This window comes from Aptenodytes patagonicus, chromosome 1 (genome assembly GCF_965638725.1).
Source record: "Aptenodytes patagonicus chromosome 1, bAptPat1.pri.cur, whole genome shotgun sequence".
Taxonomy (NCBI): domain Eukaryota; kingdom Metazoa; phylum Chordata; class Aves; order Sphenisciformes; family Spheniscidae; genus Aptenodytes; species Aptenodytes patagonicus.
In genome coordinates this window covers 61,568,349-61,593,616 of record NC_134949.1, presented here as the reverse complement: position 1 = coordinate 61,593,616, position 25,268 = coordinate 61,568,349, and the positions used below count along the sequence as shown (strand labels likewise).

The 25,268-nt window shown below is 43.1% G+C and overlaps 2 protein-coding genes across 2 annotated transcripts in view; both read left to right on the top strand.

The window, feature by feature from the left end:
• RFX4 (regulatory factor X4) overlaps window positions 1–7,451 on the top strand; it is a 99,489-nt gene extending 92,038 nt beyond the window's left edge. Inside the window, exon 18 of the mRNA XM_076339142.1 lies at window positions 6,045–7,451. Within this exon, the coding sequence (XP_076195257.1) occupies window positions 6,045–6,317 (273 nt within the window). The 3' untranslated portion in view covers window positions 6,318–7,451. The remainder of the gene's footprint in view (window positions 1–6,044) is intronic.
• A 4,582-nt stretch (window positions 7,452–12,033) lies between these two features.
• The window catches only part of RIC8B (RIC8 guanine nucleotide exchange factor B), a 41,922-nt gene continuing 28,687 nt past the window's right edge, over window positions 12,034–25,268 (top strand). Inside the window, exons 1-2 of the mRNA XM_076339129.1 lie at window positions 12,034–12,137; window positions 18,085–18,132. Of these exons, the coding sequence (XP_076195244.1) occupies window positions 12,051–12,137; window positions 18,085–18,132 (135 nt within the window). The 5' untranslated portion in view covers window positions 12,034–12,050. The remainder of the gene's footprint in view (window positions 12,138–18,084; window positions 18,133–25,268) is intronic.

Here is a 25,268-nt window from a genome sequence, read left to right as displayed (position 1 = left end):
TTTATACTTATAGACTTGGGGATGGGTTGCATGAAACACATATTACCTTGTTAATTTTAAGTCTGTTATCTCATAATTGCATTGGGTTTTTTGGGTGATGAGGAATAGGGAATATTCATTCCCATTTATCTACTCTCGCCATTCAAGACGTTATAGATCTGTATCATTCCTCTCACTTCGTTCCTGTCATCTCTTTTCCAGACTTCAGAGTTATGATCTGTTTAGTTTCTCTTGTGATGGATGCTCTATACATAGGAGCTATCTAAGGACTGCATGTGCACTGCAGGGCAGGCGTAGTCGGGGGAGCATGTGAAAGTCCTGTTCTCTCAACTGTGCTGAGCAGGGAACCTGCTGGAGCTGCAGCTCCCCTCCAGCCTTTCTGTGCAAACCTGATCTTAGAGTAGGTAGGAGGGACTCAGTCAAGAAGCTGCCAGATCAGCCACTTAGATCTGGGAAGCACTCCTAGACCCTGCGCTGCACACAGCCTTATTTTACCTTTTCTTTCTTTGCGCTTCCAGAACTGAGCAACCACCTCCAAATGGTGTATCTCAGGTGGAGGTACTTAACAGAGAGCCATAGAAGTGGCATAGCAGTGTTTCCCTTTTTGTTCCTTGAGATGCAGTTCCCACCTTAAAGACAAGCGCTTTTTTTTTTTTTTTTTCTGCTTTTAAGCTATCATCTCCTGTTGTGCTCAGGAGCGTAGCCAGGGTCAGCTGTTCCTGAACTGGGGCTCTGCCCTCAAGAGGCACTAATCAACTTCTGGGACTGGGAGAAGCACATTTGTATCAGGAAGTGCTTGCGCTGCTGTTTTGTTGTTGACAGATTTGGTTTATGAAGAGCATAGTTTACTTCCATGGTCTGGACAGAACAAACCAGTCTGGAAAATGCTGCAGTAGTACAATCTGCTGTTACATGGTAGATTGGATCTGCACCTCTCAGACGCAGAGCACAGTATTGGGGCCATAGTTAAAGGAGCTTTAAGCAGTGTTTGTACTCTGACTCTCCTAAACTGTTCTGAGGACTGCAGTGGTCTCACATAACTTCCCAGAAATGCCCTATGAGTTGCAGCACCACTTGGTTTCTCTGTGCAATGCTGCATGCCACAATTCTACCCAACCACGTCTTCACTTCGCTTCGTATGCCTCTACAGCAGGATTTATATGGGGGCAGTAGCGGAAGAAAGTAATAGCTGGTTTTTGTTACAATGAGGGAGCCAAAGAAATCCTCTCCCAGACAGAGCCCATGCTTTAGTGTCCATTCACGTTGTTCTGGCCCATCTATTTCACAAAAAAAAGAAGGGGAAAAGTTCTTGTCCCTCCAGTACATGGACAGTATAAGCTCATGACTATACCAATGCAGTAAGAATAATATACCCTTCCCAATAACCACTCTGTCATCAAACAGCTAGTAATGACAGAAAGAAAAAAATACTCTCCAAATTCCACCCATGCAAGAAGAATCATTGTTCCTAACTGTATGGCTTCATAACAGACTTGAGATTGTTAGAATGTAATTGAAGTAATTATGTATTGAATGCAACAGGAAACAGATGTCTTAACTTCTTTTTAAATAATTACAAATAACATTTTCATAAGGCTCCAAACGCCACTCCCAAAAGTACCAAAATCACTTAGATTGACTTGAAAGTTTTAGCCAACCTATTTGACAGACTAATATTCAATAAGCTTCAATTTGTGGAGAAAAGGATCAAATTAAGGGTTATAAAGATGCAATCAATCAATAGTTTTGATTATGTCATTTTTTGAGCTTTTAAGCATATTTTTACAAAGTTAATTTATAGCCAGTTCTTCACAATTGCTATAATTTCTGGTATGAGTTATTTTCAAGTCCTAAAGTAGTGGCTAACGTACAACATTAACTTTACAGCATTCTGCAAAAGCGTGAGCTAATGCAATGTAAAGTCAGAGCCACATTCATAAGGAAAATATTTTGCCGTTTGGACAGAGACACCTTTCACCTCCATGCATAATCAGTCAGTAAGTTGAGGGTAAGAATAAAGAGATTATTCTCCATCCTCACATTGCAGGAACTCAGTCTTCACTTCATGGGAGGACATATTTAACGTTGTATTTTCTAAAATAATACTAAAAGAAATTGAATTAATTTTACATTTTTGGGCAAGGCCTTAACAATAATCTGCTCAAAGTCTCCCAGACTTAAAGGGCTTCTTGTCTAGGTCTAACGGCAGCAGTAGCAGCAAGTGTGAGTTAACCCAGAAAATGGTAATTTCCTGTCAAGTGCCCTCCAACAAACGTCGCTTTTATATCTGGCAAAGATCACTGGGCCCCAGTGTTTTGAGTTCAGCATGCTTAAGCACTCTTCATTAAACCGGATGTAGAGTGTGAAAGGTGATTCAGGCAGCATGGGCAGGCATCCGCCCAGATGGCTATGCTTTGGACACTCCAACAAGGCTGAATAGATGCTTCATTGGGTGAGTTAATAGTCAGGCAGGGGCCAATGAGTACTTTAAAAATATTGTCTTTCAATAGTCTCTTCACTGTAGGGAAAAAGAAGTCACTGACTCATTTGCGATTAGCTGACCTACCGTTACAAAACTTTCCATCTTGCATTCAGTCATAACAGAATTTATTGTAAAATACTAGATATTTAGGGTCCATGTTATTTTCAAGCAGTTATTCTTTTTACATTCATGACACATTCATAAACACAGCTGCATCGGGTGCGCTTGATGAAAAGGAAAAGCAGCACGCTGTATCCTGTCCCCTCATACACAGTCATTAGCCCTGCCTTCTTAGTAAGCCTTAGCATGGCCTCTTGACTGCAGATAGGAGGAGGATTATCTTCCCTTTTCAGTGCATCCTGAAGTCCATTCTGGGAGCCAAGGTTTCATTCCCCCAACGGCACAGGTTTAGGTCCAAACTACCTAAAAGACATAATTATGTGGCTTCCCCACATAACGCCACGTACAACCAGGAGACCCACCACAATATTCCCAGAGTTCATTTTGTTCCTCTTGCTCATAGATGAAAGTTCTGCAGTCTACAAATTATCGAGTAGCAAATTATCCTGGCTGAAGCCAGAGCTTTCTCTTGGCATTTGTAAGGGGTATGAAAGCAAGTAATTCCCCTCCTGTAAGTCACAACCTCAGTTTCACAACCTCAAAGGAAAATTGCACTGAGTCAGGATGGCAAAGGATTCTGTAATGGTTAACAGCAGAGCAGATCAAATATCACATTGGGAAGAAGACAAGAGATAATCATTGCTGTATTATGGCAAAAGTCTAGACTAATCTTGTTGTAAGTATATTCTTTAATACAAGAATCTACAGTGACTTCAGGTATAGATCAATGGGTAATAAAGGCAAAGACCGTGATAATTGGTATCAAGTAAAACTCTACTGAAGACAAAGAAGAATGTTTCTAGCTTGGCCCACATCTTGCAGCTCCACAGGTGACATACAGAAAACAGAAAGTTAAAAATGTATTATTTGTGCGGTGTGGTTTTTCCCCAATGATCCATCCTGGTCCTGACGCCTACCATCTCAAAGCATTTTGCACACAGTCATTAGTGGGACATTTGAGATCAGCCAGGAAAAACAACTTATGGATTTGACAACTACGGAAAAGGGACCATTATTTAACTTGAGCCAACCTAACTAATGGATTACATCACGTAGCAGGAGGAAGAAAAGGGCCACCTTCTGTCTTAAATATTTATCTCGAGGTTTGATAAATTCTTCCAGTGGCTGTAGACAGAGCACAAATTACTCATTTTTATTAGATGCCTGACTTTTTGACAAGTAAAGTTAGGTGAGACGAATTCAACTCTGAAGCTGTAGTGAATAACATGACAACTTGTTTCCTCTGTATTCATTACGGCAGGAGCTTTGTTCACCAAGATGTTCAGGTGAAGGCAGTCAGCAGACACTAGCATGAAAATTACTTCAGTGTATTGCCGGTGCAGACCAGGAAAGCTGCATCCTAAATCTACTAGCTAGTCTCCCAAACATTAAAAATATGAAAATTGTTCAACTTTTTCTGGAACCTCTTCTGTTTGCAGATTGTATTCTACTTGCAAGTTGTTTGTCTCTTGACAGAATGCCCTGTCCTTAATTAATGAGTTAAAGGAGAGAACCATGATCCTAAATTCAAATCACCTCATATAAAACTTCAAAGCTTGAGTTTCATTGTTGCTGGGCACAAGCAGCTCTTATCTTCAGCAAAAGCTTCTGGAAAGCCAGCAAGTCTGCAAACTTGATTCTTCTGCAAAGGCGGCTTTCTGCAGCCAGTGCCTAAGCTCTGCTGAATTTTCCTACTGAAAAGCCTTTTGCTGGGGTGAAGATGGAAATTTAGATGATCTTGTATAGACTTGTTGCCGGTGTTGCCAATACAGCTTATTCTGATTGCTGTATTAGCAGTACCAGTTGAAGTGTTGATACTCCAGTACGGTGCTGCCATTTACCTGCCTGTTTCAGCAGCTGATTGCGCAGGTAAATCCACAGTCTCTGTGGCGTTGAGAAGTATATGCTAAATAATGCATAGTACAGCTTTACTCTCTTGTCTCTCATCTGCTAACTGGCCTCTTTCCCCAGGACGTGGTGGAATATGCTAAACCACTAACCACAGTATTTTGGTCAAAAATAGTCTTCTCTTTCTCCTCTCTAAATAGGAGTAGCCAGCATGTGGCTTTTGAGCTGCCTGAGGCTTGTGAACTGTTCGAATAGGTTTGCCAAGGCAGGGCTGCCTTCCTGGCTGCAGTCTGGAGGGAGCCAGCAGAAACTCCTCATGGAGGCATTGCTGTAATTCCCTTGGGGACCCACTTATGCAACTGATTAACCTCACCCCCATCCGGCAGTGGAGCAATGTAATGAGACCCTTTGGGAATCACTGCCGTCTCCCTCCTAGGAACAACTACGGCAGCTCTTCTCTCCATGACCCTCCAAAATATGGGGAAGGGGTTTTACAGTCCTCAGCCATTGAAAATTTTGGCATGCAGCTTGCAAGGTTTGTAAGCATCAGAAGTGATAGTCCTACTTTGGTGACAGCTTTCTAGTTAAGGAGATATCACAGTGTCAAACAATCCAAGATCATGAAATTTAAAATTATGACACTTTTTGTAGAAAAGGCACAGCCCTGTGTGTATGGACACATTTGTGTGTAAAATGTAGAAGCTCTGAAGATACATGGCTGATCAAGGGGAAGGGGGATCCTGACCATCTCTGTGATGCAGATGGATAATAGGAGGGCAAAACAAGAAGAGCCATTTCTTAGGCACAGCACACAGATGATCTGCTCCTGTAAGACAGGCAATAAGAGAAACACATGTTAAGCAAGCACTCATAAGCACAGTTTACTTTCTGTTGCTGGGCAGCCTGTGGCTATAGAGGGCAAAAGCTGTTCTCTGTTTTCCTGCCTATCCTATCCTCAGCACATCTTCTCCTTAGTGGGAGGCATTTGTTGAACTTCTTTGATTTCTAGTTTCCAACTCTCGCTGTGAACAGCTGGGGAATAGAGAGATTCTTCTTCTGCCTGCCTCTTTTCATAAGTTCCTCCAGTTAGCTGCTCACTCTGAGGCCAGACCATACTATTTTTCTGCAGAAACTGGCAGGATGGCTTGTGAACATTTAAAAGGGAAGGCACCTTTCCAGTAATAAAGATCCTTTTGCTCTCCTCCCTCAAAACTCGGTTGAGTGAGCAGGAGTTAGGATATTTTATACTCTCTTTTTCACTGAATAGCAAGTTTCCAAGTGAAAGCTGTGAGAAAAAGATTAGGTGAATTTAATTTATTTTTCTGCTCCCAGATATACCTAGCTCTTTGACAAATTAATTCAATATTTAAATGCAGTGACTGCTTTGCAAGACTTTCCCTGATGCTTTGGTTTGACTGCAGGCACCAGTTATCTGATATTCCACCTTCGGTATGTTACCTAGTTGTTGGAGGGCTGCTAATTCATATGATTTTGGTTTTGTTAAACACGGAATTGTGATACCACCAGCCCTTATTTTAAAACTAAATATGTGGTAGATAATTCTTAAATTTGTTTTTCTTTGTTTTTATTGTAGTACCCTTTCAACAGCCCAACATCAAGAATGGAGCCCTGTTTGATGAGCAGTACTCCAAGGCTGCATCCCACACCAGTGACTCCTCGCTGGCCGGAGGTCCCGGCTGCAAACTCCTGCTACACGAGCCCATCCATGCACTCCACAAGATATGGAAATTCTAGTGACATGTACACCCCCTTGACTACGCGCAGAAATTCTGAATATGAGCACATGCAACACTTTCCCGGCTTTGCCTACATCAATGGGGAAGCCACCACAGGTTGGGCTAAATGAAAATGACTGGTATCAGCCAAGCCCATATACTTAAGAGTTCTAAAAACTTTATGTTATGTGGGACTTTTCGTGGATGTTCTTCAAGGGAGGTGAAGATGGAAAAGATCCTGGGCAGATAAACGTAGTTCATAATGTGGGCAGATTGCAGACCAGTATGACTGAATGTTCCTGTAGCCGAAAAAGAATTTTGTGCTATTCTAGACCACTTCTTGGGCCAATCTGTGCCTTCTTTAATTCTGGCATGTGGGCCAACCCTGTGTGATGTCAGTTTGAGTGAGCCATTTTTGCCGCCCTCTCTTATTGACAAATGTTAATAATTCTTACAAAAAAAGTGCCGGAACGGGACCTATTTATAATTTGAATTAAAGACAGGAAATTCACCCTCAGCAGAACTCTGTCATCTGTTCTTCTTTTAAGCTCTTAATGCGCTCCTTAAAAACCATTCTGCCAAGTCATCACTTGTTCGTATCAATTCCTCTATCTGGCTCCTTAAAAGACATGTGTTGCTGTAGGTTTCAGTTTACACCTAACTTTGTATATTGATGCACCTTTCTGTTGATCCAGTAAGTTTGATCTTTACAAAAGAGAAGAAAAGACATGTAGCATTGAACTATACACTGCCTTAAGTTGACTATTGTTCTTATTATATATGTATTTGTGTTAAGTTTGCACAATCTGGAAAAATCTAATTTCTCTGGTCAGTAATGACAAGGTTAAGAAGGGACTTGGGGACTGGGAAGATTTTGGATTCAGAGCCACATATGTTAAATATGATGATATGAAGCAATTATGTAAAGAAAATGACAATGCAAACATGATTATTCATTTAATTACCTATTGACAGGTATGAAACTGTTCTCTCAATTCCTTCACGTGGTGATAATTCTATATACTTCTACAAAAGCAAAATTCAAAGCTGTGCCTTTGAACTTATTCTGTACTGTGTATGTGTGGAAAAATGTATTGTATTTTGGGGAGAATTTTTCTTAGACATTTTCTGTCAGATTTGTAGCTATTTGTGAGGTTTTGTTAGATTTTATTAACATAGCTTTTTCTTCTGTATTATAAAATGCACCAAGCAATTATGGTGGACCTATTACCCTATGGGTAAGAAATAAATAAATGGAAATATGACATCAGGCATTTTAGTAATTGTTTTGTAAATAAAATATTTGATAGCACCCAGTGTGATGATAACCACGTTTATGCCTAAAATGGACAAAAGTGTTATTTGTACAGCTGTGCAAGATATATGAGGGATTTTCACACTCAAATAAAGTTCTTGAAATTAAATAGATACCATTTAAATTTACTTAAATACAGAAGCAAACCTTCAAAAAACCCTGAACGTGACAATGTATGGTTTTATCCAACGAAAGACTTGAGAACATATATAACTCACAGCCAATGAGTAGTCCTACACCTGTGCTTTCAGCCGAAAGTGCTCAAGGCTTTGAATAGATCGATGACTTTATATTGTCTGGTTTAAGTCCTGCTGCTGTTGCTCACCCAAGCCAGTGTACTCACTGAGGCAGGTAAGACGTGCTATCTTCTTTACAGGACCTTGTAACAAACGTGTTGCCACTGGAACACCGGAAATGGAAAAGTCGTTTTTCCTTAGGTGAGTAAATAAAGCGGCAAAATTCTCAGACCTTGCCTGTTTAACTAGTGGGTAAACTGGTGAGAGTTTGGGGTCTAAAGCAACTACAGGAATGAGCTGGAAAACTGCAAGGATTGAGGGAGGAAGGGGTTCCAGGACAGGTTTTGCAACTGTCCAGGCTCTTAAGCATTCTGCCAAGGTCCTGGTGGGATTTTGAGAAGCACAGCGGGAGCTTATCTCTACCTTTAGGTACCTGATGAAAATCTTGTTTCCTGGGCTAGTGTCACAGACCTCCTGAAATTTTACCTTTGTCAGCTGGTGTGATTACCCAATATACATTCACTCTTCACTTTTATGAAGGACAGGGGAGATCAGGCTTAAGCTAACTCTACCTTCAGGCAAAATTGTCTACACGTGAAGAAGGTAAGTCATGTGAGGAAGCTTTTTTAGTGGCCAGTCTTTAGCGGCTGGAGTTTTGATGTGTTTGAGACCAAAGTCCTACTTTGCATTTTGTTATTGAAGATGCTTAAACCAAAGCATTGATTCTGGCCTATTAATTATTAACAAGCATAGAAATATCTGCCTCATCAAGACTGTGAGAAATTAGTATGGGAAATGTAGTGTCACTAGAATAGAAAAATCCACTTTCTCTTCCCCAGCGAATTCCAAATCTCTGCATTGCATCGCATCTGCCAAGACCCCACTGTGACCCTGTTCACTCATTTACAAGAACATCAATTAATCTCGAGTTACCTGATGGACTATTGGCCATGACCTGCCATGGTCCCTCCAAGGACCAGACGCATTGGTGAGACGTTTGTGGGCAGAACTGACCAGTAACTCGAAGCTGGGTCTTTGGAAGGATCAGGATGGAGGTGAACCCCAGCACCACTCAAGGGAAGCCAGAAGCACTTCCTACATTTTTTACAATAACTTGTTAAACCAAATAAAGCCTAATCCCCATTGACTGAAAGAGAGGAGAAAATGAGACTGTTTTAGTATACAAACGTGCCATATCCTTCAACACATCTGGGGACAACTCAGCTACCCTGACTTGAAGAGCCCAGGGAGACTGTTCAGGAAGGAGGATGGATATTGGACACAGTGTCAGCCCCAGAAATAATAAAGACTTTCTGAGCAGACAACTGCAACAGCGTGCGCAAAGTGCTGGGAGAAGGAATTTTGACCAACAGCAGCACCACAAAGCTGCTCATAACAAAGAGCCACAGCACATCATCAGTCAGATAGGGTTTTCAAAGTCTTTTGCAAAAGAATCTCCACAGTCTTTCTTTTTTTTTTTTTTTTTAATTCATTTAGAAACTTGTGTTGATGCCACAGGAGTCTGAACGTGCACTTCCAACTACCTTTGAACTGCTTCCTGATGAGGGCTTTGAAATTTAAACTGGACATTCACGGGGAGCAATACATAGATTACCGAACACAGCTCTACAGAGGTCACCATCACCATCTGCACCAGAAGCGCTGCAAGGGAAAGCAGGCCCCCTCCTTGACCACCGCAGGTCAGAACCCACCATATTAATATAAGCTGCCACAGCTTTCAGGTCACAGGGGTACGTACCAGGCCGTGAAGTGCAGCAGCTCATGAGAGGATGATAACCTCTGGGTAGAATGGCTAGTTAGGGGCAGGAATCTCTTAAATCATCCTAGTACAAATTGCCAAGCCTGCTGAGTCAGAGCCTGCAGCCTGTTAATTAAGCCCTTCCCTTGACCGTGGTAACTGAAACTGCTGGTTCTTGCCTAGCCACCTATTTATGTGTATATAAAGTAAATATGTGACTACACAAATCTTTCTGAAGAAGCTTTTATACCACATGCCAAAATATTCAATCTTTTTTCACTTTCTCTTCCTTTCTTCCTTTTTTTCCTCTCTTTTCTTTTTCCTTGCTCACTTTCTGTCTTTCTCCTCTCTTTCTTCTCACAACAAATAAAGATTTTATTAAAAGTGTGACCTTTTTCACGGGCTAAAACATATAACAGAAGATAGATAGAAGTAATAGATACAATATAATATATTGTGATATTATATATTATAGCATAACTAACATCACATGTATAATATTTTTAAATAGATGTATACACACACACAAACACGTATGTATGTATGCATACAAAAATCCATCACAATTCTTCAAGATTTTTCATTACCAGGTAGAAAAAAGACTCAGCGGGGGAAGAGCAGTGAGAACTCCATTCACTAGCATGAATCCTGTTTTTGTCAGGCTACCTCTTGCTGCTAAGGTCACTACCCTTTGACAAAAATGGCCTCTGACCTCCCCAGCCCCACAATTCTGTTGTGACTGACCCCGAAACCCGTGAAATTCAGGGGCAGACATTGCTTTGGAAGGTTTAGATAAAGCTGACTAACATGGGAAGGGCTCATGGTATGCACTCATCTGAAAAGGTCTGGCAGTTCTTTGGTAGAGGATGCAATTTATTCTGTCCCCCTCTTTCATTGAAACCCTAATCCTTCATATGCTACCTAAAGTGGAAACTAAAACACACTGATGATGAATAACAATGTGCCTTTAAAGGGCAGTAACAGTTTTCTAGTCTATTTTTTAGGGTTTTTTTTTTTAATTTAAACAAAAAATTTAACTGGCAAGTAAAATGAGTGTTTTGCTGTGCTGTGAAGTAAATCTAAGCAGGCTTATGCTTTATTATAGAGTTGTAAATTGTAAGTTGTAAAGAAACAAAGCATTATTTTTACTGGGTTTCTCTCAAAAGCTGCATTAGTATACACGTGGACCTGATTCGGAAGAAATGGTCATGCACTTTGGGCTGGATTTTGTTACTCCTTGCAGGCCAATGACCGTGTTGTTCTGGTTTTGTATCTCAGTTCAACTGTGGCAAGAAACCCCCAACCCGAAAATTCAGATCCTAGTTTGGGTCGAGCCCACACAGGCATACGCCGACACGTCCTCGCACCCTCAGCGCTCTTTGGAGCCACCGTCCATCTGCAGGTGAAACCTCCCTGCCCCTGTGGTATTTTCCACCACAGAGCCGATCGTTTGTGAGATGAAAGGTTTCTCTTCATGGCCACGGAGTACCTCCTGAATTGCTGCTGAATGAATAAATACTTCAAGGAGAGACCGACTGCAGCTCCCTCTGAAGTTTTGTTAGCGCCTTTTTTTGTTAACTTCGATATATCGTCTTCTGCTATCCGGACAGTGAATTTTGATTATAGGGCACACTGAGTATGGAAATACTACGTATCTTCTCAGCTGTAGTTTAAACGTAAGGCCTTGCAGAGAATTTCAGAGACATAGCTCACCTTTGCTCCGTCACCGCAGGCTCTCGCCCGGCCGCGCCGGTGCAGCCCAGCCTCCCCTCCCGCCGCCTTCCCTACAAAACACGGCAGCGGTGTGACGCCGGCACCTCTGCGCCGCACCGCCCTGGTTACTCACGCCCACACCGACACCCTCCAGAAAGTATATTGACCCCTCTCTGAAAGGACATGCCGGCAGTTTTGGGAAGGCAGCCATGATGTCCCTCAGAGAGGGAGTTTTGTCTCCAAATGGAAATGGAGAATTTTCCTGTACCCCCACCACCCTGCCGGCTTGGACTTGAGAAAAAGCGGTTTGTTTTGCTGCCAGACGTTGCGGCAAAGCCTAACGAGGAGGGCATGTGTCGGGGTGTGCTTCGTGCCACTGACTAACCCGAGGGCACTCTCCCGGCCGGCCGTGGCCGCTCGGGACTCGAACTCGCACTCCTCATCCCGCTCCGCCGCCCTTCTCGCCCGCCGTCGGTCAGGGCTGCCCGGTGCGGACTACGGTACCCATCGTGCCCCGCGGCACCACAGCCCGCAGATCCCACCGCGCACCGCAGTGCCGCGTCGCTTGGCATGCTGGGAGGCGTAGTCCCTTCGCCTCATTCTCCTGCCGGCGGGACTGGGCGGGAGGGCAGCCAATAGGAGGGCTCGGGGGTGCACGCGGCCGCCCCCTCCAGCCAATAGCGCGCGAGTGCTGCCTGCCCGTCCGGGGGGTTTCCAAGGGGAGCGTCGCGTCACGTCGCGTCAGTGGAGCGCGGGGTAGGAGGTCAGGGCGCGGCGGGGCGGCGGCTGCTGCTGCTGCCGGCGGAGCGGGGCAGGGCAGGGCAGGCGGCGGTCGGCGGGCATGGAGCTGGGCGCGGCGCTGGAGGCCGTGGAGGGGCGCGGGGGCGCCGAGGCCGTGGAGCGGGTCCTGGCGCGCTACAACGAGGAGGTAACGGGCCGTTGGGGAGGGCGGGCGTCCTCCCCCTCCCCCCGCGGCGCGAGCCGGCCCCTCAGCCCCCGCGCCCCCCTGGCGGTGTCGCCGCCCCGCCCCGCCCTCGGCAGCACCGCCGGCACCGGGCCGCGGGGGTCCCGGCCCCGCTCCCCCGGCCTGCCGGAGCTCCGGCCGCTGCCCCCCGGGCTCGGCTCTGCGGCGGGTCCCCCGCCGTCACCGCTTCTGCTGCCGTTCCCTCAGCTAGCGGCGCCGGCTGGGCGCCGGGGCGGCCTGCCCGGTATGGCCTGCCCGCGTCCCCTGCTGCGCTTTCCCCGTGCGCTCTCCGCCCGCAGGCTGCGCAGGGCACCGCGGCGGTGTCGGGGTGGCGAGCGAGGGCGGCGCCTGGAGGAAAGCAGTCTTCCGCGGGAGCAGGAAGGCGGCGGTACCGCGGGTAGGTCAAGCCCGTTGCCAGGCTTGGCCCCCCGCGCCTACTGTCTCGCCTCTACTTTACCTGCCTGACGTGCAGCGTAGTGGGTTATCGGTCATCAAGCTGTAAAAAGAGCTATTCCACAGCATAAGTCTGCCTCGAAAATCTCTTGACCTGCCTGTGCCTCGTGGAAGAAGCTGGACAGATTAACACTGAAGTCTCTCGGATAACAACATTGTGTACGTGCTCGCCCGCCCGAGGCGGGCAGCCCTTGGTCACCAGGTCTGGCTGGCGTGTGGGAGAGAGGCCTTTGCACCGCTTCAGCAGTGACCGTGTCAACGGGCAGAGGAGTAGCTCTGCAGTGGGAGGAGACGTGTGTAAAACGGACTGCCAAACCTCACATGTTTTTTCTGCGTTTCTGGCCAAGCAAAGGGAAAAGGGGAGACGGCTAAAAGCAGGGTTGCAACAGGTTGAGCTTTTAATGCTGATGGATGTTAAAGAGTACCTAGTGTATGTTGCCATTACAGTGTGATATGTGTATGCGAAGTCAAGAAGTGAAGGGATTTCCTGGTAATGTTGAGAAGTAGAAATTGGAGTGAAGCTAGATGTTAGGTGGATTTTATTTTTTTTTTCTTTTTCCCCCTTCTCTGATAGGGACGTTTTGACACCTAGATTTCAGTAGAGCCGTATAGTCCATTTCTAAAGATCGCATGTCAGCCCATCAGGAGTCTGTCCTTTGTGTAGACACTTCTGTGACTGGCACACAAGTCCCTAAAGCTGGTCCTGACTCGGAATTTGGCTTTGGATGTAATTTAAAGGCAGTTGTGTTGAACTAACTGTCTGGTGAAATTTAGGAGTCTGTTACAGGAACAAACATTCAGGTTTTTAGTTAAAGATTCCTAGCTCTGTGATTAGGGGAAAAGCCAAATGAATGTGGATTGGTGTACAGTTATGCTTCAGCCTCCAAGGGATGGCTTGAAGTTTGCTGTCTTATGTGCAGAAGTCTAACAATGGCAATAACTGATATCTTCGCTCAAACTTGAGCTTCTTCTAGAAGCTCGAGCAACAGCCTTGATGTAGGCTGCCTTTGTGCACATGAAATTCAAATCTAGAGATTGATGCAGTTGCAGGGCACTTCTTCTGAAGGATTGGTAGGTCTAGAGTTCATTAGACACATCTAACTGTTTTAACTTGCTGACCTTTAAGGTACAGAAGAAGGATTCTGATTGAGGGAACCTTTTATCTCCTGTCTTTACTCTTGAAAATGACCCTTTGTTAAATGTGTTCAGTCAGAAAGCGCACACAAATGTCATTTCTTAATTTTGCTGAACTGAATTTTATGCCTTCTCAGCAGCTTCCCCAGAAGAATTATTTAGTCTTAAGTTGAATTCTCAAGGACAGAGTGAGAGCTGGTGTAGTTTCTATTCTGGCATTTCAGGTCTTTGAATGAAGGCTTGGAGTTCCACGTGTAGCTAAATACTTCTTTTGAAATGGGATGGGAATCTTTTAATACTGTCTCACTATGAGATTTCTCTTACTGTGTTTCTTGTTGAGAAGTTTGCCTTAATGTTTTCTACATCTCTCTTTCTGTGCAATGTGTTACTAACTCAGATATGTTGCCTGTGGGTCAGCAAAGACTGGGCACAGCACTCCAGGTTCCAGATCTTTACCCATGCCTCTTTTGGGCTTTACGTTTCTGTAGGTTTTTTCCAAATAACAAATTAAATATGCTTTAATTGAAGAGAAAGGATGGATTAAGTGTAGTTCTAAGGTGCAGGTGGCTATCGAATAACTATAATGAGAGAAATTAATAGGTCTGTTCTTGCTCCTTTATGCTGTCCCATTTGCAATAATTATTCCAAATCTCTGTTCCTCCAGCACTTAGACTACTTACTGTCACTACATTTCTTTTGTAAATTTCCAAAAATGTTCATGTGCAAATGCAAAGATTGCCTTCTCTTGGTTAATTGCTCATCAGTTAATTTTCACCTGCTTCTGGCTGGCATTTTGCTGAACTTGTGTGGTTCAGTAGTGTTACTGGAAGCCCTGTAAGAGAAAGGAAAGGAATTATTTTCCTACCATCCTCAAGGATCTAACTGATGTTGGTAACCCTTGATGGTAGGGTAGATGTCCAAGGCCTTTCTGTGTATTGTGAGCTTGTGTCATGAAAGGTAAGAGGCCCACTAACGTGCTATGGAGGGTCACTTTTGGGTTTCGGTCACTTTTGGGTTTCGGTCACTTGCATGATGTAGCAAGTTGTGTATTAGAAACAATAGAAATTGAGATTTTTATTTTTTTTAGAAGCTGTTTGTCATGCTTAATCGTTTAGCTTGGAAGTTTTAAAATGACATTAAAATAACTCTCTGGTATTACTGCTTTTTCTTTGACTGGCAGAATAAACTTTGTGTCATATGAGTAATATTTCACTAATAACATACTTCAGGTTACTAACATAGAACTAGACTCAATTACTATTTGAAGTGTTTAACAGGAAATAAGTACTCATTGTTAGACCATGTCTATCTTGTGTTTAACTGTACCAGAGAAACAAATACCTTGGTAATGTGTTTTGGAAATTGCCACGATACAGAAACTGGTAGTTTTTGTAGTAAGGGGCATAAGCAATCTGGGAGGTTCCTGGAATGCATTGATGGTAACTTCCCTCTCCAAGTGGTAGAGGAGCCAACGAGGAGAGGTGCTGTGCTGCACCTTGTTCTCACCAACCAGGAGCGGCTGGTGGGGAATGTGAAGCTCGAGCAGCCTGGGCTGCAGTGACCATGAAATGGTGGAGTTCAAGATCCTTAGGGCACCAAGGAGGGCAAACAGCAAGCTCACTACCCTGGACTTCAGGAGAGCAGACTTTGGCCTCTTCAGGGATCTGCTTGGTGGAGTGCCATGGGACAAAGCCCTGGAGGGAAGAGGGGCCCAAGAAGGCTGGTTAATATTCAAGAATCACCTCCAAGTTCAGGAGCGATGCATCTCAACAAAGAGGAAGTCAGGCAAAAACGCCAGGAGGCCTGCATGGATGAACAAGGAGCTCCTGGACAAACTCCAACACAAAAAGGAAGCCTACAGAGGGTGGAAGCAAGGACAGGTAGCCTGGGAGGAATACAGAGAAATTGTCTGAGGAGCCAGGGATCAGGTTAGGAAAGCTAAAGCCCTGATAGAATTAAATCTGGCCAGGGATGCCAAGGGCAACGTGAAAATATTCTGTAGGTACGTTGGGGATAAAAGGAAGACTAGGAAAAATGTGGGCCCTCTCCAGAACGAAATGGGAGACCCGGTTACCAGGGACACAGAGAAGGCAGAGGTACTCAATGACTTTTTTGCCTCAGTCTTCACCGGCAAGTGCTCGAGCCTCACTGCCCAAGCTGCAGAAGGCAAAGGCGGGGACTGGGAGAATGAAGAGCCACCCAAAGTGGGAGAAGATCACGTTCGAGACCATCTAAGGAACCTGAAGGTGCACAAGTCCATGGGACCCGATGAGATCCATCTGCGGGTCCTGAAGGAACTGGCGGATGAAGTTGCTAAGCCACTATCCATCATATTTGAGAAGTCATGGCAGTCCGGTGAAGTTCCCACTGACTGGAAAAGGGGAAATATCACCCCCATTTTTAAAAAGGGAAAAAAGGAAGACCTGGGGAACTACAGGCCAGTCAGTCTCACCTCTGTGCCTGGGAAGATCATGGAACAGATCCTCCTGGAAGCTATGCTAAGGCACATGGAGGACAGGGAGGTGATTCGACAGCCAGCATGGCTTCACCAAGGGCAAGTCCTGCCTGACCAACCTAGTGGCCTTCTGTGATGGAGTGACTACATCAGTGGACATGGGAAGGGCTACAGATGTCGTCTATCTGGACCTCTGTAAGGCCTTTGACACGGTCCCCCACAACATCCTTCTCTCTGAACTGGAGAGGTATGGATGTGATGGGTGGACTGTCCACTGGGTGAGGAAGTGGTTAGATGGTCGCATCCAGAGGGTAGTGGTCAATGGCTCAATGTCCAGATGGAGATTGGTGATGAGTGGTGTCCCGCAGGGGTCCGTATTGGCACCGGTGCTGTTTAATATCTTCATCAATGACATAGATGGGGGGATCGAGTGCACCCTTAGCAAGTTTGCAGATGACACCAAGCTGAGTGATGCAGTTAACACGCCAGAGGGACAGGATGCCATCCAGAGGGACCTGGACAAGCTGGAGAAGCGGGCCCATGTGAACCTCATGAGGTTCAAGAAGGCCAAGTGCAAGGTCCTGCAGCTGGGTCAGGGCAACCCCCGGTATCAATACAGGCTGGGGGATGAAGGGATTGAGAGCAGCCCTGCCGAGAAGGACTTGGGGGTACTGGTGGATGAAAAGCTGGACATGAGCCAGCAATGTGTGCTTGCAGCCCAGAAGGCCAATCGTATCCTGGGCTGCATCAAAAGAAGCGTGGCCAGCAGGTCGAGGGAGGGGATTCTGCCCCTCTACTGTGCTCTGGTGAGACCCCACCTGGAGGACTGTGTCCAGCTCTGGAGCCCTCAGCACGAGAAAGACCCAGACCTGCTGGAGTGGGTCCAGAGGAGGACCACAAAAATGCTCAGGGGGATGGAACACCTCTCCTGTGAAGAAAGGCTGAGAGAGTTGGGGTTGTTCAGCCTAGAGAAGAGAAGGCTTTGGGGAGACCTTCTTGCAGCCTATCAGTACTTAAAGGGGGCTTATAAAAAAGATGGTGGCAAACTTTTTAGCAGGGCCTGTTGCGACAGGACAAGGGGGAATGGCTTTAAACTAGAGGGGGGTAGATTTAGACTAGATATAAGGAAGAAATTTTTTACGCTGAGGGTGGTGAAGCACTGGGACAGGTTGCCCAGAGAGGTGGTGGCTGCCCCATCCCTGGAAACATTCAAGGTCAGGTTGGACGGGGCTCTGAGCAACCTGATCGAGTTGAAGATGTCCCTGCCCATGGCAGGGGGGTTGGACTAGATGACCTTTAGAGGTCCCTTCCAACCCAAACTATTCTGTGATTCTAAACAAATAACTTGGTAATGCGTTTTGGAAATTGCCACAATACAGAAACTGGTAGTTTTGTAATAAGACTTATTTGATCTGTACTACTTGTTTTCTGGGCAAGATTATACTATGGTTGTTCCAGTTTGGAACACTTTAAAGTGCAGTCAAAAGCTTGTAAACTGGAACTGCTCAGGGAAGAGTCTGAGTAATAAGGTATCTGTAAAACACAAGACTATAGCTAATGTTTTTCACCTTGTAAAGTGCCATGTGTGAGGTTGTTAACTCGCATCAGAAACAGCCCACAGGTGAAGGCTTGCTCTGCACCAGTAGTGAGGTAATTGTGAAATCGTTAGTTGGGGCCACTTACCGAAGCTCTTGCTGTTGGGTAGACTGGGAAAGGACATGAGTTGACATGGTTATGGCCTCATTATCTGAGGCTGGTTTTAACCAGACTCCTAAAGTTTTATAACAGTTTTGCAGGTATTACGTACGTGGCAGCTGATGTTCATGTAACAAATGCAAACTCTTTTTTTTTTTTTTTTTTTTTTTACAGAATCGGGCCATTTTCAGATTTGATCCAGCAGATGAAGACAAAAGAAAGGTAAGTAAAATAGGCTATCAAGCTGCATACCTGCTTGGTTTCAAAGTATAACAAAGGAAAAGCAGTCTCTTAACTTAGCTGCCATTGTGAAAGGGTGCAATTACTGGTTATAAAGTTCTGTTTTCAATTTTGTTTCTTTAATGCAAGAGACATGACAACTACCTATTCCCCTTTTTTCTGAAAAAGAAAAATCTGCTGAACAAAAAGCCCTGTCTTGAATAAAAGTAGTAACAGAAAAGCCTATAAATAATTTTGTTGGGTACAGGTTTTTGGGGAATAGAGTAAAGATACTCTTTTCTGGATCCAAGATAAACATTTTGCAATACATTTTTGCATTTTTTTTTCTTCTCTCAGCAGGTGGCAATTTCTTGTCTATGTTAGATACTTAGAGAATATTAGAGATTAAGATGAAGGGATAAGTACAGAAGAAAGCTATGGAGCTGTAAGGGAGACAAAGCTACAGAAGCCTGTTAATCCAAAGGTAGCTATAATCAGCAGAAAGTGTACTGTGCATGTCAGGTTCCAAAGACGGGAAATGTTTGTGTGTTACAGCATGGAGCTATACAGGTGTGCCGGGGCTTAACAGGTCCCTCAGGATCCACCCACAGCCTCACATTTAAAGCTTGGGCTGCCCTTGATTTTTATTTTTTTTCCTGTTATTTTTATGGCATAATATGTAATGACAAGACCCTCCTTTCTTTTCTCTAATTAGTTTTTGGGCTGATTTGCATATTTATTCAGAAAATGTTCATTAGTGAATGAGGCTGCATGTTTCCTCTATTTCTGAAATAAACTCAAAGCTTGAAATCAGAATTGCAACATTCCTGCAAGGATAGCTTGTCTTATATTGGACACACATAAATTAATTCCATGATTTTGTGCAAAATCTAAATATTTTCAGGTCTTAAGTCTTTTTCTGGTAGAAATGGGTGGGATAAGTCTCTCTGTCCTTTGCATTTACAAAACCATCAATTACATGTACGGTAATCTTAAGTGACAATTGTTTATTACACAGATGACTTGAAGACCTCTTAGCTTGACTTTACTTTTGTGTGCAAGTATGCAGTTCAGCACAAAAGTAATAGTGAAAGTTACATAAAACTTATGGTATATGTTGCTGTTCTCTCGTATATCAAAATAAAATAAAACCAGGAATGTGGCCTAGAAGTCTTCCCCTATCTTTCTGTAGAATAGGTTTGTTTCACAGTCCTGGGTGCTCTCTGAAATCATCTTTCCTTCTTTGCTTTTTATATTTTACAGAACAGCTGTTAACAGACTTCATGAGTGTGGTTTGGTTTTTTTTTTTGCACCCCCCCACCTCCCCCATGCTGATACATGTAGCTTTCTTGATTGGGATTTAGATTTAGATATGTATTAAACGCACAGTTATAACAAGATTTTTATGGGAAATACCTTTAATTTATTATAGGATATGGAAATTTGAATCAGTGTTTAAAGCTGTAGTTGAGCAATAGCCAAACACTTAAGTACGTTTGATAGTTTTGTAAGCTGAATGTTTTAGAGGCGTACATACAGTTGAATAATGTTTTATTCAGTATTTTAAGCCTGTTGCTGTAGTTGGTTGTGGCTTCTGTCTTGCTAAGAAGTATTCTGAAAATCCTTGATAGAATTATTACTTAATTGGTTAGGTTCTTGACACATTTTCTGGGCAAATTGTTGTTCTTTCTGTGACATTAACTTAAAGCTGAATGAAGCTCATCAAGGAGTGTTTAGGACAGTAAGCAGACTTAACAATTCTGCTTAACAATTTTTTTATTCTAAAAAAAACTTAATTTTTTTAAAAATTGCATTTCATAGCGTTACTTTCTTACTGGAAAAGACGTTAATCATATGTGATCAGAGTCACTTTAATAAAGGCAGCTTTTATGTGCACATACTTGATAATCAAAAGCTGTGGGGTTTTTTTTGTTCCTGAATCTGCCCTCATGGTTCTCCAGGAAGTAGATAAGAAAAATACACCTCTGAACAGATGCCACTGAAAAAATCTACAGTTCTAAAGCTTCAAAAGACCTATGTACAATTACTAAATATTTGGCTTTTTCTATGGCTTTACTCAAAGCTGACATTCAGTAATATGGTGACAGGACTATGTGTGTCCTTTTTAATCTGTTTTTTTGCTCAATATCCTTAGTGTCTGTAGAACATTCAGCATTCTCCTTTTACCCTTCAGTTAAGGTAAAAATAAAAATGCTTTAAATTGAAAGGTAAAATGGTACTGTGCTCTTGCTAAGAGCAAACTACTGAAATTGTCACCAAAATTAATGGGGGTTGCTCGAAGACTTCATGATATAGCCTCATGCTAATACAGAAGCAAGTTCAATTTTTTTGTTTAGTAATACCAAAATACACTTGAGTTGCCAGTATGCGCAGTTCTGCTGCTATTAGCTTAGAATGATTGCAGTGAAAGAGAGTTCAGACAAAGGGTAGCAATCCATAATGATGTAGTAGACTTGAAGTTCAGGTATGGGGGCAAATACAGAGGGACTTCAACATTTTTGTCTCTGGTTTCTGGTGCTATTGGAAACTTGCTATATAACCTGATGAATGCAATACATACTTCTTACCAGTCTCTTGCTGCATATTGGGCTTGTTCATGCCTAGGAGTAAATTTTCTTTTAGTTATTTACTCCAGCAAGCCTCACAGACTTTGTTGTCAGTCATTCATGTCTATGCAAGAATGCAAGTAAAAGATCAACAGTAGCAATGCAAGTTTTTTCTCTGCCTCACCACACAGCTTCAGCCATGACCTTAGAATTACAGCAAGGTTGTGTCTATAGTGTTACTGTATTGTAACGTAGGCTTAACTGAGCTTCACGCTTTTCTAGGTTGGATACTATTAGGGAGAGGACAACCTGTATACAACAGTGACATGCTGTAAAACATGAAAGACAAAGGTCAAAACTATGGCTTGACTACAGAAGCTGGGTAAATGGGACAGCAAAAGTTGTTCTGCTGTAATATGGCTATCAAATCATGATGCTTTAGGCTGTAAACTAACTAAATCAGCAGTGAGTTTGTAATACTGAACTCCAGGAAGAAAGTACGTTTTGTCCTCTAGAAAGAAGGCAGGAAGAGAGGTAATGCTGTCAAGCATGTCTATATGGACATAGCCACAGGACTTTAATACATCACAGGATGATAAAAAACACAAGATTGTCATGGGAGCTGTTACTTGTCCTGGTTGTTTTGTTTAATGATGTATGTGTCTGCATTGGCCTATATCATGGGTGCTATGGATATAAATCAGTTGGCAATCTGTGTTGTACTGTAAGATCTACTCAGATACCAGGCAGATCAGGTTGGTGCCATTCCTTCTTCACTTGTCATATACTAATAAAAAAAATGAATTTCTGAAAGCCTGTTTTCAGTTTGTGTGTGTAAACAGTATAGAAATTGCTAACCAGAGGTAAATGTGTTCTGGAATAGCAGCTGAAATTAAGGCAGTGTGGTTGCTTCAGAGGAGCTTAACCAGCTCTTAGAAATCTGAAATATTTATTTGTCTCAACCAGCCAAGAAGTTCTTGACAGTGTTTTGCTGGAAAAGGTTGAGTCTTCAGAACTGCAGCACTTCACAGCAGCATGGCATAGTTGACACAAACAGTTGGTTCTTTAGGTCTATGCTTGAATCAACTCCAGAAAATGAGTATCTGGAAACTTGACTGGGTAGTCACCTTGGAGAGAGGTGTCAGGCATAGTGTCTCCCTCTCAATGTGGCACAGCGGGCACTTCAGCTCAAGCCTCACATGTCCTAATACAAAAAGGAAAGTTTGGTTTTTTTAGAACCGCTTTCTCATCATTTTGTTCTCCATAGCTTAGTTCTCCATTATTTATACCCTGACAGGTCCAAATCCTGCTTCTGAAGTAGCAACACATTTGTGCTGTTTACAGACTTAAAATGGTAAGAAAATCACAGCACTGTTTGTGTCCTGGAAACGTCTGTCAGTACTGATTCCTTGGTTAGCCATGGCCTTCCACAACTGGAAAGAGCTACAGCACCATTTGTCTAGGTGGTATAACAGAAAAAGTAAATCTGTCCAAGATAGCAAGCAGCACTGACTTTTTAAATTGGATGAAGGTGCTGAGTTTGGGGGAGGAAGGGGGAAAAAAAGGAAGCAGCAGCCAAATGTAAGAATATTATTCATAAGCTATGTTCTTACCTGAAATGGTAGGGTCTTCATGATTGACATATTTCTTCTTCAACTCCTTATGTTTTGTCTGCATCACCTTTTGTAGTACTTACAACATCTGGTTTCTACTCTGCTGGCTCCAGCTTACTGTGTTGGGTCAGTCCTGTGATACAAATCTTTAAAGTTTGAGATCAGTTTTCTTGATTTATTGTTCAGGTTCAATTTGAACATAATGGATCTAAAATTCAAGACCTCCTTTAGTGGGAAGAAAATCACCAAAACAGTCTTTTCCTCTGCATTGCTGAATATTTTAAAGGTGTTGAAATAGATGATGGTAAATCATATCAAATGTATTGTGGGACTTTTTCTCCTAATTAAATTCATGATGTGGGGAGATTCCTTAAGGCTGTGGACTGTACCATGGTTGAACTTTGGAAGGATGGAAGCAGTAAAGTATGTTGATGGAGCAAGATGCTGTCATGCTCTAAATCTCAGAAGAACCACGTTGTTAGATAACAGTGCTGTTGACACTGTGACACTTCTGGGAGGTCTGAAGGTTCCTGCAGCCACAAAGGCACAGAACTTTTTTCCTCCCAGTAACTTCGTTGCAAGCTTTTAAAGTCTGTTAGTGAGTGTCCTATAAAAATACGAAGCTCAAGTGCTCCTGTGGGCACACTGTGTGGTATCTTAGTATTAATTGTTGTTGTTATTGTTCTGACTTTACTGAAACCCCTTAAGGGAGTACCAGTCTGTAGGAGAAGAAAAGTTACTAAGTATCCTTCATTAATACTAAGTATTTGTTCTAATTCCCTCTGGTTCTGTCCACTCCCATCCAGCATTTTTTGGTTTTTACATCTCTTGGGGTTCTCGTCAAGCCAGTGAAACCCATCTCTCTTTTTAAAACCCTTCTTTCACCACTGGGTTACAGAGTTTATAAAGGGTTCGCCCTCTCCCTGTTCAGTGGGGAGGGCAAGGAGGGCTGCTGAGAGGGCAGCTATGCAGAATTTCACCTTTCTGTGACTCTGAACCAGGTGCTTATTCCACCGGTTCTGACAACACGGATTACTGTGTGTGCTCCTCACCTTGTATGCAGAGTGCCGCCTAGCCTAAGCTCTCGCATATCCAAACCTATGACTTGGACCTCTGCCGTGTCAGAGCTGGCAGGCTCCTGCCAAACAGGCCAACCTCCTGCCGTCGATACGGGCTGAACAATGAAGTTTTGAAGTGAAGCAGACTGAATCCTCAAGGAATAAAAGTGTACACCTTCCCTCCCTGCCCACATCTGTCCACAAAGACTGGGCAAAAATTGGGCATGGCCTTTTCAGAGGAGGTTATCTAATTGTCCCATTATTCAGCACAGTTGACTATAAATGTTATATAAATGTTGTCTTGACTTCCAAAGAAAATGAAAGCTTGAACTGATGTTTCAAATACTCTTGGGCTTACTTTCTTACAGCCTTGGATGCTTAACTCTGAAACCTAATAAAAGAATAAAATAATTGTTTTATTCTGCTAATGCTGCTCCTGTTAGCAGAAATGATCAGCCAACGTTCTTATTCAGCAATTCCAAGTTATGCCTCTTTGCTCCCGGAATCTCTTATCTCTGACTTGCCAAAAACATAGTTTCTCTTTGGTTTTCTGCAACACTGATTTGCATAGTGTACTAAAAATGTAAGAAACATGTAAAATGCTTAATTTTGCCTTATATGAGATGGAGAGGGACTTGTGTTTTAAGAGAAGCTTCTGAATAACTTTGAGAGCCACAGAAACTTAAGGGTTGTAAAAATTCACGTGCAGTTTATTGTGGTTACTACTAACATTCCTTTCATCTACCTGGAAATTGGGTAGAGTCTACTATGAATCTTCATGTTTGTAGTAAAGTAGAAGGTAAGTTTGAGGAATAGATAGCAACACAGATGGGGTAAACAATAGCAGACCTATACAACCTGTTGGGGAAATACAGTTCCTTGTGAACTTTGTATTTGGCACTACAGTTGATTTCGTTAACTGTTCTCACCACTGAGCAGCTGCAGAACTAGGTTGACGTAAATTAAGAACATACTTCTCTTGAACCCCTAGAGATAATTTAATTAAAATTGAAATTTGAAAACGATGAAGAACATGGGTCAGAAGACAAAGTGGACTAGAGGGACTTAAGCCAGTGCAGGAGAAGGAAAGCATGACCTGGTACCAGTTATGATGTTCCCATTCTCCTAATTAAATGATATGCTCTGGTACATAATACTTGATGAGGCCAAAGACATGGTGGCTTCTGGTCCACCCATGCTGAAAGAGTGAGCAAGCATTCACTGTTAGGTCTGTGACTTTTCTTTCCCAGCTATGAAAGAAGAGTGGGGAGGACTCATTTGATTTTTGTGGACAGTTCTTTAAAAAGCTTGATTTTTGTTTAAGTTAAGCCTAACAAGCGTAGTAAGAATTTTGTAAGTCTGACATACTCCTATTGTTCCCCATGTGCTAATATCACTTGCTGTGCCATCAAGATGGATGTATTTATTTCTTGAAACATACAAAGAAGTCTTAAGAATATTGATCTTGAGAAATGAGTGAAGGTGGTATAAAACCAAGCACACCTCCTGTGTTCTACCGTTGTAGAATTTCTGTTCTTGATGGACTTTTCTGGCAATTTTGTTACTAATATGCTCTGTCACTGAGGAAAGTGGAAAATGGGAGCAACATGTATTTCCAAGTCAATTTGACAACAGGTTGTTTTTTTTCCCACGCTTTAATTTAAACTTGATTGCTAAGAAGCGTACCTCTCCTGGTACTTACAGCATCTGTGGCATAATTCAAGAATAAAGGTGCAGAAAAGAAGAGGTAAAGTATGCACTCTATTTCTGTAACGTTTAGCAGAACTTTTGTTGTTCACCTTTGAATTGCAGCTTCTCTAGCACTGAATAATCTGTGTCTAAATTAAATGCTATATTCAGTAAAGCGGTGGTGGTTGCTTGGATTTGAATACTTGCAGAAT